The following is a 20611-nucleotide window of genomic DNA, read 5'->3' on the forward strand; positions in this document are numbered from 1 at the left end:
AACATATTAATTCACATTTCCTTATATCATGTCCTATCTTTCCACATAAAAAACATCTTTTTAACACAATTATCAATTAAATGATTAGTTTTTCCACATAGAAAACATGTTTAGGCTGTTCCCAGTATTTCACCATGCCCTTGTCTACTTTAACATGTATAATGCTTGGAATATGTACCATGTTCTCATTTTCAGTTTTCAAAACCACATTGTAATCCCACACCCCAGTCCACAAACCTGTATTGACATATAATTTTGACATATTCAACACATCTTTGCATAACTTTAATAAATATCTTTTTAAAGTCTCTTTTCTACTTTGGTTCTAAATTTTATATTAATCTTTTTCTTTGTCTCTGTATAAAAAATGTTTAAATACTTATGAATTCCACAGCATATTTTTCTTTTTCTCATATTCTTCTAGAAACTTTGTATGCATAAAAGTTCTTACTTCACTTGCTTTAACTCCTAATGTTGTAATTACTTCTTGCCATACCTTATATCTGTCCAGTTTGGTATCTTCTTTATTTTCAATTTGTACTGTAAAGAGTGTCTTTTTTTATACCTGCTAATTTCAATTCTTCTCTCCTTTTTTGTCTCTAACCTTCATCATCTCTGCATATGATTTTCCTTTCACTGCTTACTCACCTGCTTGTTGAACATCTTCCTTCTGAATCTTATCTGTTAATTCACCCCAGGAAACATCTTCACTGCTCCCTGGTTCACTCAAATCTACCATGTCCATAAGTAACCCATCCGGCAACCCTCTTGACTAGAGGGTTGTTAAAACACATTCTTGAAGAAGTTTTTTTGAAAAATATCCTTGGAATTAATCAGAGAAATGACTCCCTTTTCTTCCAAATTTGCACAATGCCCTTGAAAAGGCTTGACTGCCTGTTATATCTCTTTAACAATACCACCTTGCTCTCTATAAGGCTTGCCTGCCTTTTCTATGGTATTAAACAACTCTGTCACAGCAATCTCCTCATTCATATCATGAACAGTACTGGCCACATCATTATCATCCATTTTGTGACTTGCGACTGCCTCCATTTTATTTTGTTTGTTCTCTGTATTCTCCCTGCTTCTCGAAGGTGCCACTGCACTCAGAACAGAAGCAGGGAGTGCTACATCTAAAGTAATCCCTCTGTACAATCATTACAGAGTAGGGGAAGTCCCATGATGCCCTAGTCAAATTTACACTATCAGTAGAAATACCTAACCTTGTCAACAAAGGATAAATAAAATAAATAAATGTTCATATTTAGGACTTATCTATTCTGTTTATGTGAAATGAGGGCTTCAGATAAAGTTTCTTAAAGCAAAATACAAACGATAATGACAAAGGTACATTTGAATTGCATACTGAGGTTTTGTGATTGTCTTGTGTAATTCTGAAAAGTCTAAAACATATTAATATGACAGAGTCACACATAGCATTATTCTGATTTCTAGAGTCATTAAATGTATTGTTTATGTTGGTCTTGTTCACTATCTGTTTCCTTTACTGTATTGATGTAAATATGATCTTTATGTCTAATATTTAAGCATTTGCATGTTTTATATGTTCATAAGTTTGGTAATAGTGTTCAGGCCCAATGGCCATACATGAACACTGATCCTTATAAACCAGGATTAAATGTAAGATCACCTGCCCAAGTGACCAAATGCCCTTCATCAGACATTTAAAAAGTTCAAAACAATCGCCAAATGTTTAAATCCCTACGAATAATATCGACTAACCATTCAACAATAAACTTAAATCAATGCCATCACTCTGATTGGTCGAATAATAAAAACTATTACAATTTAACAAAAATAGTGGCAGACAAATCTGACACTTAAAATAACATGTGTTGATAAAACATATACATAATACAATATATCAACAGTAATTTTAATATGTTTAAACTTGTTTTTCTGCAGAAAACACTTTAACACTGTCATTGAGACCTGGAGCACGATCCCCAGCACTCTTAAAAGATTCTCAAGATCCCACCAAAAATCTGAGTCTGTTACACTGTCTAACACATAAAACATAAACTTTTTTAAATATTAACAGACTATACTATGCTTCACTGATGAATTGTTATGATCTTTAATATGAATAGCCTGTGAGTGCTTATAGATCCTTTCCTTTATTTACCAACTTGTCTTTCCCACGTAAAATGCTTCGCAGGATTGACATGTCACTATGTAAACAACAACGGCTGATTTACAATCATACCTAGCCTTTGCCTAAATGTTGAAATCCAACCTAGATAAATAAATATTACAAGTGTTAACAATTAACTGACACTGGTTGCAGTCCCCACAATGATAGGTAACAAAGACTGAACTGCTGGACCTCTCTTTAGATGCTTTTATTTTCTCTAAAATAGATTTAAGATTGTTCACTTTCTTGTAAGTGAATAACAGCCTTATCCCAACACACTTTATCAGGTCAGCATTCCCCATGATAATATTCTAATTTTCCATAATAATGTGTTTAATAATAAACATGCCATTAGTAATAGGAATAGGGAATGCTAACCTGTGAAGAATTTTATGTGGGAAAGATAAGTTGGCAACTAAAAAAAAGGATCTATGAGCATTCATGAGCTATTAATTTTAAAGACAGATTAAAGAAAGTGTTTTCCTGAAAAAAAACATGTTTAAACATATTAAAATGATTATTGATTGATCGCATGATGTATATGTTTTATCAACACATGTTTCTAATAAACCTATTTTAAAGTCTTGTAGATTGCAGGAAGTATAACTGCTTTTATACTTGTTTTTATTTTAGAATTTTTTTATGCATATTTCCCTTTAAGTGCTTCAGCTTTTCTTAGATAGAATGCATCCCATTCACTTACAATGCAGTACTTTTATTGGTTAGTTTGATCTAGGTCTGCTTATGTCATACTACTTAAACATCCAAGTGTGTTGTGTGTTTTATTAAAGATCTGAAGATGCTATATATGAAAGTGTTCATCTGTTTTTTATTTATTTTTTATATTAAAAGTTCATTTTCCATATACTTTCCAGCCTGTTGTGTTTGAGCTGTGGATTACTTGTTTTGCTGCATATATGGAATTTTGCAATTTTTGCTGCTGCTATGTTTGCCTGTGTTTGGAGACAGCTTGTTTGATATTTCTTAGTATGTTTGTTGCTTGCTGGCTCCATTTATTCCCTGTGGAGTTCTCTTTGGAGTTTACATGTTATTTTAAGTGTTAGATTTGTCTGGCACTATTTTGTTAAATTATATTAGTTTTTATTATTCAACCAGAGTGAGGGCATTGTTTTAAGTTTACTATTGATTGATCAGATGATATTATTCATAAGTATTTAAACTTTTTAAATGTCTGATGAAGTTCTGAGTATTAATTGTAGTAGAACAAAAGTGCTGACTTATTAAATACTATTTATTTTCAGCTGTTTTGACTGTGGACTTGTGGTTCTTTTGTTTATTTCTTGGAGTCCACTACGCTGCTTTGTGTATTTTTAAATATGAACTTCTTTTGGATAACTGAAGTTTATTCAAAACATTAAATTATTATGTCTATGGATTAGCATACTCGCATACATCTCCAAGTCTAAAACTGCTTGTAACGATTTAGCCCTAAATGCTCTATATGCTGATATAAATTTCTCTCTAAAGTATCTGTTCTTCAAAATAAATAAATTAAGGTGTTGTGTCCTTCCTTAAAATAAGGTCAGAAACAGATTATTCGTTTAATAAATTTACTTTAAACAGTTTCTGAACTTTTCAGTTGTCCTATAGTGCATGTACTAAATGTATTATTATATTTAACAAATGGCAAAATGTATGTCTTATAAAGGCTAATCCCTTATAGTGATTTTACAGCATGATCCTTAATTGTCTCATTGCTCTACAACATTATTTCTTCAGCATGTTTACAAAAGGAAAACTCTGATGATGTATTAACCCATACATCACCAGGTATGTCAGATTCTAAAAATATGTTTGGCTGATACAAGACTTTCAAAAATACATTAGTTGTCCTGTATATCTGTCCCTGAGGAATTTTGGCCAAGTATGAGATGATCATATCAAAATCTGTTTACCAACTATAAGAAAGATGATTTTACAATTATTGGTATATATATATATATATATATATATATATTTTTTTTTTAGAAATGAGATCAAAATAAAATTGAATAAAAAGGCCAAGCCTTTTGGTACTCATTTAGAAGTTCTGACTATGTGCAATGAACAATTACCAATTGTTTCCTATCCATTAGTCAAGCCGCAATCCATTTTATCTCATAAAAACTGAATCTACCCACTAACAAGGCATTATATATCATCAAGTGGGGTAAACAATCAAAGACCTTGGCCAAGTCTAAAAATATAACACCTGTTGTTAAAACTAAATTCATGGCATTGAAACAAGCTTATACAATTCTGTTAGGTTACTAAGGGTTGATCTTCCCTTGAGGAAGCCATGCTGATTTGTATCCAGGAATACAAACTGCGGATTTACCTTGTTCAGTTAGTTAGTAATAAATCTGTCAAAACATTTACCTAAAATTATTGTTAAGCTGATAGGTCTATAGTTTTTAACATTATTAGTGTTTCCTTTTTTATATATAAATGCTTTATGAAAAAACTTTCCATGAGTATGGAACAATGCCCTTCTGAAGTAAGGATAGGTACTCTTCCTAGAAAGAAAGAAACATTTACCTCTGGGAGGATAATGCTTCCTATTTGGGAATTAATCAAGGCAATATTGCCCACAAATGTTACCTAGTTTTGTAAGCATATTCACTCCAAAACAATACTCTGAACTGACAGTCCACTTTACTCTAACCTCTCTAAACCTTAGCAGAATAGAGCTTGTGTCCCATATACAACTGTTAAGAGTAACTATTAATGATAACATGAAGACTGACTTCCACATAAAAGAAGTAATAAAAAACACACTAAAAACTTGGAACAATGTACAGGATCAAACCTTACAACAGTATCTTCTAAGTAGACCAGTGTGCTTTACCAATAAAGGACTCCTCCAAATTTCTAAATCAGTCATTTCTGTGGGAGACTTTTCATGCTCCACTTACTTGGCCAGAATGTGGGACTTCTTAGCTCTGGGCCTCAAACAAATTAATAATTGTATAACTTTCAAACTGCAGCTCAAACAACACCTCTCAAACTCCTGGCTTTGCTCTTCTTGCCTCACTCCTATTTGAGTCCATATTTCACCCACACAGTTTTATACTAGTTATAGTCTCATCTTAGCCCCACTACTCTTCACTGCTGTTGACTGTGTTACTTTCCTAACTTTAATTTCAATTGTCAGTCTACTTATAAGTACACTTTAATACCTGCCTCTCCATCTGCTTAGTTATAGTGATGCCTGCCTAGTTGTATTACATCTAATTTTCAGGCTCAAATCTTATTCCACTACGCATACATTTTTGCCTGCAGACATTGTTGTATTTTCACATATAATACCGCTATCATATATATATATATATATATATATATATATATATATATATATATATATATATATATATATATATATATATATATATATATATATCTATATATATATATATATATATATATATATATATATATATATATATATATATATATATATATATATATATATATATATATATATATATATATATACATATACATATATACATATATATGGGTTCCCTTCAGAATCTCAAAATCCTAACACCTCAAGACCATATGATCAAAGTTTTCGAATGTCAAAATTCTGAATGGAGATCTGCATATATCACATAATGAGAGATTTCCTTGCTGTACTGTGATCTCGGAGTTGGTATATTTAAGTAGCGGGGTGTGGGGAGTACATAGGGGCTTGCCCCACTACAAAAACTTTTAAAGAGTTGTTTTTTTTTGGATTTGTTTTGGAATTTCAATATTCCATAACATCAATCATATGGTCTCAATCATATGACATTCTATGTTTTGTTATTTAGAGATTCGGAAGTGAATCCATATATGTATATGTATATGTATATGTATATATATATATATATATATATATATATATATATATATATATATATATATATATATATATATATATATATATATATATATATATATATATATATATATATATATATATGGTTGTACTTTCCTACAATGAAAATTCACTTTTTCGAAATGGAAAAGTACATCCCCACTAAAGCGAAAGTGCACTTTAACAAAAGTGCAGCTTTGCTTAAGCTCACTAAATCGAACCTACGGCATCACAATGGAGGACATTGAAAAATGGGCTATATCCTCCACTGTGGTGTGATAGTCACGGACCTTATGGTTAGCGTATGGGTCAAGGTAAGGGGATAGCCCTACTAACTATTCCCTTACCCTAACCCGTGCCCTAACCCTAATGTTCGTGACTGCTAGCCCGTTCGGTCTAGCGGGTTCACGAGAGTGCACTTTCGTGAAAGTGCACTTTCGCGTTAGTGTTGGTATACTTTGAAGTTTGAAGTAGTGAACTTTCATTCTTCAAAAATACACCCATATATATATATATATATATATATATATATATATATAGATAGATAGATAATATATATAAATGGCATTTCAATGAAAGCACAGACTGCCAAATTCCTTTCCCTGTGAAAGGAACCACTTGGCCACCATGGTAAGTAACCAAAATGGACCAGAAATAAGCCCACTATAGTGGGGGGCTGTGCCCCCCACACCCCCCCTACTTAAATTTACCAACTCCGAGACTGCACTAAATGGAAGAAAGAGCAGAGTTCACCATGGTGGCCAAGGGGTTCCTTTCACAGGGAAAGGAGTTCAGCAGTACATGCATTCACTGAAATGCCATTTTGGAGACATCAGCTCGGGTAACTCAGATTTGTTTAAACGTACTTTAGTTTAAACAAAGTAGACCCATGTGTGTGTGTGTGTGTGTGTGTGTGTGTGTGTGTGTGTGCGTGTGTGTGTATATATATATATATATATATATATATATATATATATATATATATATATATATATATATATATACAGTCTATGGCCTGGAAAACTTACACCACCACTGGTGTACAAGTTCAGAGATTCCTGGACTTTGTCAATACAAATGCTTTGGAACAATTAGGTTACCCACTAGGAAGGAATAACATTTTGGATCTTGTCCTTACAAATATGGGAGCATCTTGCACCATCCCTTGCTTATCTTCATCACTTCTTAGGTCTGACCATAAAGCAGTCTTTCTTGAAATGAAACTGAAATCAGAGATCCCTTCCACCCATGGTACCTTTAGAAATGTTTTTAATGCAAACTTCCTACTCCTAAGTGATACATTTGCAAGCTTCAAATCTGTACCAAACCCTGTTAACTCCACTGAATATGCAGACATTTACACCATCACATTATAACTGCATATAAACAGCTGCATTGATGCAGCTGTATCCCATAGGAACAAATGTAGGGCAAACCCCAGAAACAAACCTACACGGTGGAGCCATAATATCAACAAGCATCACAGTAAAAGGAAAATAAATTCAACCTAAAGAAAGAACAGTATTTCCCAGAATATTAGAGCCCTTGTCACTGAAATAACAAATAATAAAATCCACCAAGGCCAAGTTTGAGGCTAAAATGGCTATCCAAGCCAAAGGCAATCACAAAGCATTTTTTAAATATGTTTGTAATCTCAAAAACACAGTGCAGTAATGCATTGAGCTGATTCTGAACAATGTTACCTACACTGTGGCTGAAATTATAGCTAACCTACTGGCCAATAAATTTAGTTCTAACTTTACCCCTCTCTCCCCTCCATTTATCTCTCAAGATATGTCTGACACTGGCTCGCCTCCAACTATCACACAAGACTAAGTCCTAAAAGAACTATCAAAAACTAAAAGTACTGCATCTTTGGGTCCTAACAAAATCCCTGGATGCATCTTAAATAGCATGCTGCATGATTTAGCCACACCCCTAACAACACTGTTCAGTCTCAGCCTCCGTATAGGTTTTGTACAAAGTGAATGGAGAATAGGTACAGTCATTCCCCTGTATAAGGGAGGACTTTCCACAGTCTCAGACAATTACAAACCCAGAAGTCTGAACAGCCTCATATGCAAAGTCATGGAAAGACTTATCATGGAATTAATCAATCAGGACATAGGGAACCTCCAATCACTAGTCTCGTCTCAGTTTGGATTTGTCAAGGCAGGTTATGCTTACTCAACCCGGTGGATTTTTTTGAAAAGGTCACCAAAGCAGTGGATGAAGACAAAGGAGTACACATCACATACTCACCCTGGCTGAGGCTTTTGACACAATTCCCCACTCAGGCATAGTAGAAAATCTAAATAAACTGGAACTAAAACTGTGTCACTTGCTGCATTGTCAACTGGCTCACAGATAGGATGCAGATAATCATCCTCCACAAAGAGACTTGTCACCAGTGGAGTCCTCCAGGGTTCTGTACTGGGACCTCTCCTATTTGGCATCTACTTTCTGAAGTAAAAGCCAATGCCAAAGGGCTGTGGCTGACTAAGTTTGCAGGTAAGTGTAAGCTCCTTGTACTCACTGACTCTTCAAATGACCTAGCCATCTTCCAGGAAGGTTTGTCTCACATAAACAGATGGTGTCAAAATCATGGTCTGAAACTAAATGCCAAAAAATGCATTATTGTATCCTTAGGGAAGTCCTCTGCCCTGCTGAACTACCACGTTGACATGATACTCCTAAACATACCTCACAACTGTACAGATTTTTGCAGAACATCCAGATTTTTGCCTCATATTTTTGATCCATTTTTCATAAAATTGTGGTTTTCTGGCAAATTAGTAGCAAACCATTGACAACTGAAGTTAGAAAATAATGAGAGACATTTGAGTTTCAGATTTCATACCCTTCAGAAGAATAATGCTAATGCAAAACGTGTTATTCTATCAATTTTCTAAGTTTGTAATAGCAATATTTGAAAACTGGCCCTACTTTTGGGCCTGTGTCCCACTTTTATTCATGGCTAGTCCAGATTTCTTGATCTAAGAGATTGAGAGGTGTCCCTAAGAGTTGACCCAATTGTTTGGAATTTGGGAACTTATGTGGACAGTGACCTAGCATTTGATCAACATGTGCTTGTTGTTGTAAGAAAGTTCTACATTGCACAGCTTATTAACAAAGAGAGTTCATCTAGATCTAGGGATGCAATTTTCCCTTTTTTACTCTAGCCTCATTAGGTCTATCATTAAATATAATGCCCCCTTTGCCATGTAACTATCCAGACAGATTTATGTCACATGATCGAGTTTTCAGAAACTCAAAATTCATACAGACAAGACCATATGATCAAGTTTCTGAAAACTTAAACATAAAAAAAATAAAAAAAAACACAAAAATCTACTTTTTTATGCAAGGGGCAAGCCTCTCTGTGCCCCCCCACCCCCTGCAAAGTTTATATACCAGCTCTGAGATCACACTACATTGAAGAAAAGGGTAAATTTACTGATCCTCGCTGTACCACGACCTCTATTCAAAAGCTTCGAGTTTTCAAAAACATAATCATATGGTCTCAACCATATGAATTTCGAGTTTCTGAAAACTCCATCAAATGATAAGGATCTGTCCAGGTGCATGCAACAACTGAAACACTCACAGATATTCTTTACTAAAAGGATACAAGGCCTAAGCAACATGTCCTACATGGGCTGAAACAAAGCTCTGCCACTACACTCAGTATCCTGCACATTTCTAAAAGTTGATCTGTGTATGGCATAAAGGGAATTCTCTAGCCCATTCCTTATTGATTTACTGCATATCAGAAGGTCAATGGCATCAGCAATCCTTGGTCTAGGGATCTAAACATCTTATGTGACAAATACAGAACAGTTTGGAGGGACAGGTATATTTCATAGAGGATACTGCTGCTGTGGAACAAACTCCCCATCCACATGAAACAAAGTTCATCCCTGTCCATATTCAAGCATAGCTTGTATCTATGGATGGGAAACAGAAAATTTACCCCAGGAATGCCCCTTGTACAACTAGTGGACAGATGGAGTTACTAAATGCTTTATCCCATGCATGGGTCCCCTCAAATTATCTAAGGTATGATCCTAGTTAGTCTCTTTAGGAGCAATATATAATTATCGACCATGGGATGGGTAAGGCTAATCACTTTGAGGACAAAAAGGGAAATTGTCTAGGCTTAAAATGGCCTGCAAGGACAGCAAGTCTAGTACTTACCTATGAACCTATATATAGAGAGTAAATATATATATATATATATATATATATATATATATATATATACACACACACACACACACACACACACACACACACACACACACACACACACACACATTCACACACACACACACACACACTCATATAGATATATATATATATATATATATATATATATATATATGGGTCTACCTGACAACACCGACACACTACAACACCGACAATGAAATCACCGACATCACATAACCGAAAGTTCACAAACACGAAACCTCACATGCCCGACACACCACAATCCCGACAATCAACAAACAAAACAAATCCCCTGTCCAAAAAGCACACACACAACACAAGCACACCAAAATCCTTACAAACCCACACTAAACCTTACATACACAACTATCTATAACCTTAACCCAAACCCTAACCCTAAGGTCCGTCACTATCGCACACTCACCTAACCTGCGCCCTAACCCTAACTCACTTAACTCGCCCCTAACCCTAAAGACTGTCACTATCGCACACTCACCTAACCCGCGCCCTAAACCTAACTCACTTAACCCGCCCCTAACCCTAAAGACTGTCACTATTGCACACTCACCTAACCCACACCCTAACCCTAACTCACTTAACCCACCCCTATCCCTAGAGTCCGTCAATATCGCACACTTACCTTACTCACACCCTAACCCTAACGTCCGTCACTACCGCATACTTACATAGCCTTTTCACATGTCGGTGTTCTCAGCGTCGGGGTTTTCATCCGTCGGTCATCTCAGTTGTCGATCTTCTGGTGTCGGTGTTCTCATCGTCAGCGTTGTCAGCTTTCGGCGTTGTCAGGTAGACCCATATATATATATATATATATATATATATATATATATATATATATATATATATATATATATATATATATATATATATATATATATATATATATATATATATATATATATATATATATATAGTTCGGCTGGGGTTCCTTCTGTGTGGAGTCTGCACATCCTCCCTGCATTCCTGTGGGTTTTCTCTGGGTGTTCTGGTTTACACTCACATTCCAAAGACATGCAGTAAGTGGATTGGACATTCTAAATTGGAACTAGGTTTGAATTTGTATTAGAGTATGTGATGCACCTTCTGAGGAGGGTTGGGCATCTGGCTAGCAACCTGATCTCTTAAAACCTGTCCCTGCAATGGAAACAATGAGTGCTGAAGGGTGCTCATTGCCTGATGTGCTAAATACATGGGAGCAAATCCAGGATCCAGGCTATATATAGGTGTGTGTGTGTGTGTGTGTGTGTGTGTGTGTGTGTGTGTGTGTGTGTGTGTGTGTGTGTGTGTGTGTGTGTGTGTGTGTGTGTGTGTGTATATATATATATATATATATATATATATATATATATATATATATATATATATATGTGTGTGTATGTACACACATATGGGTCGGCAGCTGGTTGACTGTGTCTGTGGTTGGCATCTGTTTAGTTGACAAAATGTGATCTGCTAAACAGATGATCAATAGGCGTGCAAGATCCCACAGTTCTTGGGCTAGGGAAATATACCTTTCCCTGAGATTATAACATTTTGAAATTGGTATATGTAATTAACAGTGGGTATGGGGGGTGCAGAGAGGCTTGCCCCTTTCAAAAAAACAAGTTTTTAAATATTTTTTATGTTCATTTTTGCATGCACCGAGATTTTTCATCAGCACATGTGGAGTAGTGGGCTGATATGTTCAAAGTCAGCATTTTGTCTTTGAATTTGTAAACATCTCAATTTGGGTGTCTCAAATTGCTACTGTATATATGCTTGCTTTGTATTGACAAATTATATTGAATATATTAATGCAAGTTACATACTGAAGTCAAACATGTATGTGTGTACTTCGCCTTTGCTATAAAGGGGTTATTTTCTATGTCCAGTGGGATTATCTCGGTAACAAAAAACTAATAAATAAATAAATAAATATGTCTGCTTGTTGACCTGTTTACTACAGTTAAATAATTTTGTCATGTCTAGACTCAATCTAAATTAATATTAATGAGCTGATACTTCTCAGGTCTTTAACTGTTATATTCCTTGCCTATATCTCAGACAAGTCAAATATCTGTATATAACAATACATATTTTCTAATGCCAAATATTGATCAGATGGTACCTCTCTTCTGTTTTTCCAGAACTACAGTTCTGAATAAGTCATATTTAATTTCTAAATCAGTACTTCAAACCCACCGTTCTATGCAAGGCTCTTTATGCTAGTTTAATATTTATGTGCACAGTATCAGGGTCATTTAGGTTTGTATTTCTGAACTTGTAAATGTCACACTGCACAATTTCTTTGAGAAGAAATATGTTCATAATACATCTCATACATCAGCTCATGCATAAATAAAAATTTGAATTGCATGTGATATAGTCTCATAAATCTGGTACTGTTTCTCAATAGTCACATGCAATGACAAAGCTTTTTAATCTTTAATAATTGTTATATCTAATGCAGTGACTAAATTAATATATTTGACCTCCCTGATTTTTTACTGTGGACTATGAGAATATATATGACTGTCAATATCAAAATGATGGATAATTTGTAAATGAAAATGCGTTACTCTGATTTTGGTCTTTCTTGAAACTAACTTCTTAAATTTATATTGTGTGACTAACTCTCTCGATATTTTATTTAACATAGTGTAACACATTTCATTTTTTAATCTTGTGATTTTTCATCCTTTGCAACAATGTGGCACTTACATGTAATCAGATTGTTTGAAAATATGTCTCTTCTCCAACCCGCAAACTTGGTTTTAAATTATAAACAAAATGGAATGACCACAAAGCATACAATTAATAAAATTAGCTCATCTTTATTGCCGGACTACTTGTAGATTTCCTACTGTCATATCTGAATAAATATATTTTATTCAGTGAGACAAAGTGGACCAAATGTGCTTGCATAAACTGGAACAGGGAATACATACAGTGAGATACAACACAAATTCATTCCTTGCAATGTCTCAAATAAAATAATTTAATGCAAGTTCACAGAGATAAAATAATTAGAAGAATCCATTTTAATTTACAAACATAGAAACTATTTATCAATGCCACTGCTTTAAGCCCTAGAGGCAACTGACAAAATTAGAACACTACTTCAGTTCAAAAGTGATCATTTCAGAACATTTAGCAGAGTCCAGGATCGGGAACTGTATATCGGTGGATCTCATTAAGCATTCATTAGAATCTGCATACCAATCACATACTCACCTCTTTAGCTAGCCATTTGCAATATCTGTGTTCTGCTTTATTGCAGGGGGATTTGCAGGGGCAGCACTGAAGCTATCAATGCTTTCAAGATGAACAGAAGGACCTGGCCACCAGGTAAGAGATCAAGTAAGAAGTCAGCAAGTGTCTTCTCCACCAGTAACGCCAAACTTGGATTCCTTCAGCACAGTACTGAGCTGTACTGCTTGTTAGGATCTCATGCCACTACATTATCAGGGGACCTGCACACCACATAAAATATTAGGGTCACATAAATATCTTTTAATCCTCTTCTGTTGATTTTATGTGGTCACCATTTCTTTGGAGACCCCTTTTTCATTTGATCTGGTCTTTCTTTTGTTGAAAAAGAGAGAGAGAGAGAGAGAGAGAGAGAGTGAGTGTGTGTGTGTGTGTGTGTGTGTGTGTGTGTGTGTGTGTGTGTGTGTGTGTGTGTGTGTGTGTGTGTATGGTGTTTGTGTTTATACCCCTACATGTGTATCTGTGCATGTTTGCCTATAGAAAGGTAGTTACCTGCAGGGGTATATCAGGCATTTTACATATCATCTTATCTACAAACCTCTGGAATGATAGGCTTATGCAAAAGAAAAAAAATGATCAAACAAGCATCCTGAATCAATCTTATTAAAATAAAGTCATTGTAAATACAGCAGGTCTTTTTCCAAATTTAAATTTTAGTATACCTCGATGAAGCAATGGTGATGGACAGGTTGACAGACGAGATCAGACAGGAGTCCCCATGGACTATGATGTCTACAGATGACATTGTGATCTGTAGTGGGAATAGGGAACAGGTGGAGGAGACCCTGGAGAGGTGGAGATGTGCTCTAGAGAGAAGAGGAATGAAGGTCAGCAGGACTAAGACAGAATATATGTGTGTGAATGAGAGGGAGGACAGAGGAATGGTGAGGATGCAGGGAGTAGAGGTGGTGAAGTTGAATGAGTTTAAGTACTTGGGATCAACAGTTCAGAGTAATGGTGAGTGTGGAAGAGAGGTGAAGAAGAGAGTACAGGCAGGATGGAGTGGGTGGAGAAGAGTGTCAGGAGTGATTTGTGACAGACGAGTACCAGTAAGAGTGAAAGGGAAGGTCTACAAGAGGGTAGTGAGACCAGCTATGTTATATGGGTTGGAGACAGTGGCATTGACAAAAAGGCAGGAGTCAGAGCTTGACATGGCAGAGTTGAAGATGTTAAGATTTGCAGTGGGTGTGATGAGGATGGACAGGATTAGGAATAAGTATATTAGAGGGTCAGCCCAGGTTGGAAGGTTTGGAGACAAAGCCAGAGAGGCAAGATTACGTTGGTTTGGACATGTGCTGAGGAGGGATGCAGAGTATATTGGGAAAAAGATGCTAAGGATGAAGCTGCCAGGTAACAGGAAAAGAGGAAGGCCTAAGATAAGGTTTATGGATGTGGTGAGAGAGGACATGCAGGCAGTTGGTGTGACAGAGCAAAATGCAGAGGACAGGAAGAAATGGAAACAGTTGATCTGCTGTGGCGACCCCTGACGGGAGCAGCCGAAAGAAAAAGAAGATACCTCAATGAATAAAATATGTAAATTATTTTTAAATGTGTACATTGCAGTATATATCACGTGGCTGGTTGCAAGCTTGGCTGGCTGAGTTATAAGCACATATGTATTTAACAAAGCAAACATTTTTTTCTGTATGAATATGGAAATATAATTGATGTATTTACATTTGGAAACCATTTTAATGGTGGACTTTTTACAGCGACAAACTACCATAAGGTTGAAATAAATACAGATATAGATACAGACATATAACATGTACAATAAAACAACTTTTGCATGCATGCATGCATAAAATAGGAAATAACTTATAATGCCAATAAAATAATGTCAAACTTCTAATGAATGAAAGCACCATATACATTCTTATTCCGTCTATTGACTGAAATGTTCTTTGTGACGGTGAACCAGTTTATCTAGGTTTTACAGCATGGACTATGTTGCAAAACTTCTTAGAAAAGTACACGTTTGCATAGGTCTCCAGTGAATCAGGGACAAACCTCATCAGAATTAGGGACATATCCAGAAATAATCAGGGACAATCAGGGACACTTTTAAAATGTTACTGCTATTAACATGAGATATTGACAGAATCGGACAGTGTGAATTGAATTAATATACCTTTTCTGAAGTAAAAGAATTGTACACCTCTAATTTTTGTCATTATTAACTTAAGTATAATTCAGCACCTTCCTCCAAAGGGATTTAAAGTCACAGAGTTAAACTTTCAGTAAAAATCATGGATGTTCCAAAAAAATCAGAGACAGTTGAAAGGTATGCTCTTGTACACACCATCTTGCAATGACAACCAAGAAGCGGCAATGGCCTAGAAAAATCATTTGGTGTGTAAAGCAGTTTGGCTTCTGATCAAACACATTTACTCTGTATGATTCATTAATACTTTTCTATGTCAGTATAAATGTAGGTATACAATATTCTTTATCTCTAAAATGAATAACCTCTTTTATAATGACTTAAAAGCCCACAGATAGCTTAATCCCCTCCCCATAAAAACTTAAATCCTTATTGCCTACTTACCTCTTTTCACAGCTTCGTGAATGGGTGATGCCAACTGGCACTCTAGCTGGGGTTTAGCTCCGTACTCCAAAAGTACGTTAACACACGCAGCACTGCCACTACAGCAGGCATTAAAAAGTGGTGTAATCCCATCCACAGAGACTGCATTCACCTGGGGACAAACAACAGCAGACAACACAAGGTACTGTAGGTGCCCAAAAGAAACATGAAGATAGTAGTGTAAGCTGTTTAACTGAATATATCGGCAACTATACACAGCCTTTCCTAACTGAAAAACACCAACAAAAAGTAACAACATTGCCATGAAAAGAAACAAGCTATTATGTTTTTATTTTATTTTATTTTATTTATTTTACATTTGTTGACCGGGCTAGTCCAGCTGGATAATTTCCATTTTCAGTGGAGGCCCAGGGAGAAAAGCTCCACAGATTAAAACAAGGTTATAGAAATTGAACATTTACAATCAATGTTTGTGACATAGACAATGAGCAACCATGCATACTTATTAGTCTAGATCAAGTAATAGAAAACATATAGTGCTATCTACGTATTGAGAAAGGCATTAATTCTTTTAAAAACTGCACTCCCTTCGGGTCATTTCATACATATTAGTGTATATACAAACTTGAAAAGGGAAAAAAAAATACATATTTTTTTTTTTTTTTTTTTTTTTTTTTTTTACAATAGAAACTGTTCAGTCATTAAGTCGTTTGTGATCACAGAGAAAGATTGCAGTTTTGAAGTAAGGAAATATGATAGTAGAGAGTTGATTAGTCTGGATTGGTACAAGAGCAGAGCCAGAAGTTGTTAAGATGTAGAAGAAGTTGTTTTTTTAAAAGATCAAAGGAGCCTATAGAGGTAATGTGTGAGGGGAGATTATTCCATATTTTGCCTACTGAGTTGGAAAAAAGGCAGCTACCTGCAGAATTAGTAATTCGTGTTGTGTTAACTTGTAGCTTTTCAGCGGAGCGCAGCTGTTTCAAGTTATTATAGGGGATCAAGAGGTTACTAAGAGCTGGTGTTTTTGATGGTTGATATAGAATGTTATGTGTTATTAAGAGTTGTTGATATATAATCTTGTTAGGAAGTTCCAACCAGTGTAAGTGTTTTAAGTTTAGACAGTGGTGAGTTCTATGCTGGGTTGCCGTGGCAAAGCGAGCTATATTGTGGTAGGATGTAGTAAGTTTCTTCAGGTTGCTTTTAGAGAGATTAGTGTAAATAGAGGAGACATACATTAGGGTAGAGATCAGATGTGATTGTGCTAAGGTGGTCCTTGCTTCTGGTGTAAAGTAGGGTTTGATTCTGTACAGTGAACCAATTTTTTTATTAACTGCTTTTATAGTGTTATTGATGTGGTAATCATAGTTAAGATTATTATCAATAGTAACACCAAGCAGTTTGGTTGTAGAGTCTGGGGAGATGAGGGAATTATCACTTGCAGTAATAGAGAAGTTTAGCTGAGAAGATTTGTGGGTAGGTGAGAAAAGTAGTAGTTTTGTTTTCTTGGGATTGAGGAGGAGACATCTTTTTGAGAACCAGTGTTCGACGGTAGAAAAGGTAGATTGTGTGAGTGACTGGAGTTCAGATTGAGTGGAGGCTGTGCAAATAATGGTAGAATCATCTGCATATTGTATACATGTAGTGTTTTGGATAGAAGATTGGAGGTCATTAATAAAGATAGAGAATAAGAGTGGGCCTAGTATAGATCCTTGTGGTACTCCTAAAGAGATAGGTAGTAAAGTAGATAGAGAAGTTTTCCAGAGTACTGCTTGTTGTCGGTTTTCAAGATAGGATGAGAACCAGGTTATGGAAAAGGAATCCAAAGCAAGGGATTTTAATATGTGTAGAAGAAGTGTATGGTTGACCATGTCAAAGGCTTTTGACAGGTCTAGGAAAACAGAAGAGGTTAGTTTGTTGTTGTTACGATTACAGTTGATGGTGTTGGTAAAAGAAAGTAGAGCAGTGGTAGTACTATGTGATGGTCTAAATCCATGTTGAGTGTTAGCTAGTAGGTTGTTATGAAGGAGATGGTTAAGTAGTTGTTTATGTATACATTTTTCCATGATTTTAGCTAGTGGAGATAATAGTGCTATAGAACGAAAGTTGGAAAGGTCAGTAGATTTTCCTCCTTTATGTAGGGGTATGATATGTGATATCTTCCAGATTGCTGGAAAAGTACTTTCTTTTATGGATCTGTTTATGAGGATGGAAACAGGGTAGGCGATTACTTTAGCCGCTACTTGAAGATATTCAGCAGGAAGGTTATCTGCTGAGGGGGTAGTGGGTTTAAGTTTTTGTAAAAGAGATTGTATGTAGGAGGTGGGTATGGGTTGAAGTTGCAGGGGAGGAAGGGAGTTGTTGATGTTATTTAAGAGCAGTTGGGAAGAATCAAGAGATAAGTGATTAGCTAGACATTGTATGGAAGTAGTAAAGAAGGTATTGAAGTTATTGGCTATTAAAAAGGGGTTATCTGTGTCTAGGTCTTGTGGGTTGGGTGTAACTACTTTGCCTGGGGTAAGTAGATTATTGATAGTAGACCAGAACTTTTTTGGGTCTTTTTTGGTTGATTGCTGAAGTTCAAAGTAATAATTCTTTTTATCTGAAAGGATAGCTTTTTTGGTATTGTTTCTGAGTTCTTTAAAGGTTTGATGATCGGTTGGGTTTCTGGAGGAACGCCATTTTTCCAAGATTTATTTCTAAGTCTAATTTTTTGTTTGGTATTAGAGGTTAGCCAGGGTGCTGTTTTGGTCTTTGTTCTAATGGTACGACTTGGGGCATGTTGATTTAAGATAGCAAGGAATGCTGAGTTAAAATGTTTAACAGCATTGTTGAGTGAGAGATGTTTTAGAGGGGTCCAGTTGTATTGTGAAAGTTCTGTTAGAAATCTTTCAGGATTAAATTGTTTTTTTGAATATATTGTTTTATGAGAGGTAGGTAAGTTTAGATTAGTTTTGGCTCTAATGACATAGGTAAGGGAGTGATCGCTAAGATCATCTGGAAGGATGCCAGTTTGGTAGTTTTGTAGGGGGGAGTTTGTAAGAATCCAGTCTAAGGTGGTTTCTTTTTTGCTCTTATTATTTATTCTAGTGGGACTATCAATTAGTTGTTTGAAACCAAAAAGATTTATATGGGAAGTGGGGTTAGCATTGTTACAAGATTTCCAATCAATGTTAAAGTCCCCAAGGAATAGTGTTTCTTGAGGAAGGTCTATAGAGAGTTGTTCAAGAAGTTGTTCTAAAGTGGGGATGTTATTTCCAGGGGGGAGGTATGCACAGATGATGTTTATTGCTTTAGTAGTGTTAATTTGAATTTTGGAACAAATTATTTCGGCATTATTTAGGCGGTGTCCTCTCTGGAATATCTCTGTTAAAACCCCTACAGTTACTTTAAGCAGTACATTGTGCTTAATGCTCTGGTTTACCCCTTACAGCTAACACAGTAGCTTATAGTACTTGTAACTCTAGCGAGGCTGACCTACCAATAGCGAAACTGACCAGGCTTACATTATATTGCCCATAAGTCCTATAACACTTATTACCTCTTTATCTCAGGAGTGAATTGGATACAATATATGCTATTATACTTGCTATTACCAGCCTGCTCTTATGAGCATTGTCACATAATATACCTAGTCATTAGAGTCTGTTTGCTAGAGTGAAAGTCATTTATATGTTTGCTTTTTTTGCCTATGTGACCTTTTGTAACAGTCAAGCATATTGATCTGTGTTAGATTGCAAGTTTATTCTGCTGTTTTACCTTTGATTTTCCTTGTTACTTGTTTTCACTACATACCTTTACTCTAATACAAATGCTAACACTGTTATTTTTTTTTCCCTCCCTACCCGTGTTCCCTTCCCCCTAGAAATTTCTTAGCTCTATCCCTTTTGAATATTGACCTGCCTTACACCCTACAGGTGTCGGACGATTCCTGCCTTGCCTACAGTACTGAAAGACTATCTGCCTCCCTTATTTACTCCTCTATCAAGGAACTAAAAGTAGGTTATGGGCTTTGCACTGATGATTTATTAGCCTCTGCTCAAGTCAACCTATAGAGTTCATTAGTTCCCTGTGCTTGTGTGCCTAGCAGCCAGTACCTCTCCTTCTCATATCCTCCCCTACCCCCTTACTCTTGCCTTCTCCTGCCTCTACACTACTCTCTTTTTCTTGTGACTTTTCCTCTCTTTACCTGCCCTAGCCACTAGGTGGCGCCTCCTTATTCTCTTTCTCCATCACTATTTCTCATGCCTAGAATCAGCCGTTATTTGTTAAATTCCCTATCTCCTTTAAGCTCAATATTCTATCTTACAGTCTGCCTATCTCCCTGCTAATAGTGCTGATACTGCTCCAGTACCCTGCCAGACTTCTCAGCTCCACCTCACCCCTCTCGCCCTACCTTCTACTGCTTGCTTTCTACCTACTCCTGCATACCTATTCCTATTCCACTGGTCTACTTTGGTCTCCTGTCTTTCTCTTCCTTCCATATACTGTTTGCTCCTGCCATACCTACCTGCATTTCTGATTGTCTCCTCTCCACCTCCTGTTGTGT

General features: G+C 35.9%; 1 protein-coding gene across 3 annotated transcripts in view; it reads right to left on the bottom strand.

The window, feature by feature from the left end:
- The window catches only part of LOC122803493 (ankyrin repeat and SOCS box protein 11-like), a 279636-nt gene that overhangs the window by 40837 nt on the left and 218188 nt on the right, over window positions 1-20611 (bottom strand). For all 3 annotated transcript variants that reach the window (XM_044073127.1, XM_044073128.1, XM_044073129.1), the window contains exon 4: window positions 16066-16216. In XM_044073127.1, the coding sequence (XP_043929062.1) occupies window positions 16066-16216 (151 nt within the window). The remainder of the gene's footprint in view (window positions 1-16065; window positions 16217-20611) is intronic.

The sequence above is a fragment of the Protopterus annectens genome, chromosome 5.part1, assembly GCF_019279795.1.
Source record: "Protopterus annectens isolate FY-2018-M chromosome 5.part1, PAN1.0, whole genome shotgun sequence".
Classification (NCBI taxonomy): domain Eukaryota; kingdom Metazoa; phylum Chordata; order Ceratodontiformes; family Protopteridae; genus Protopterus; species Protopterus annectens.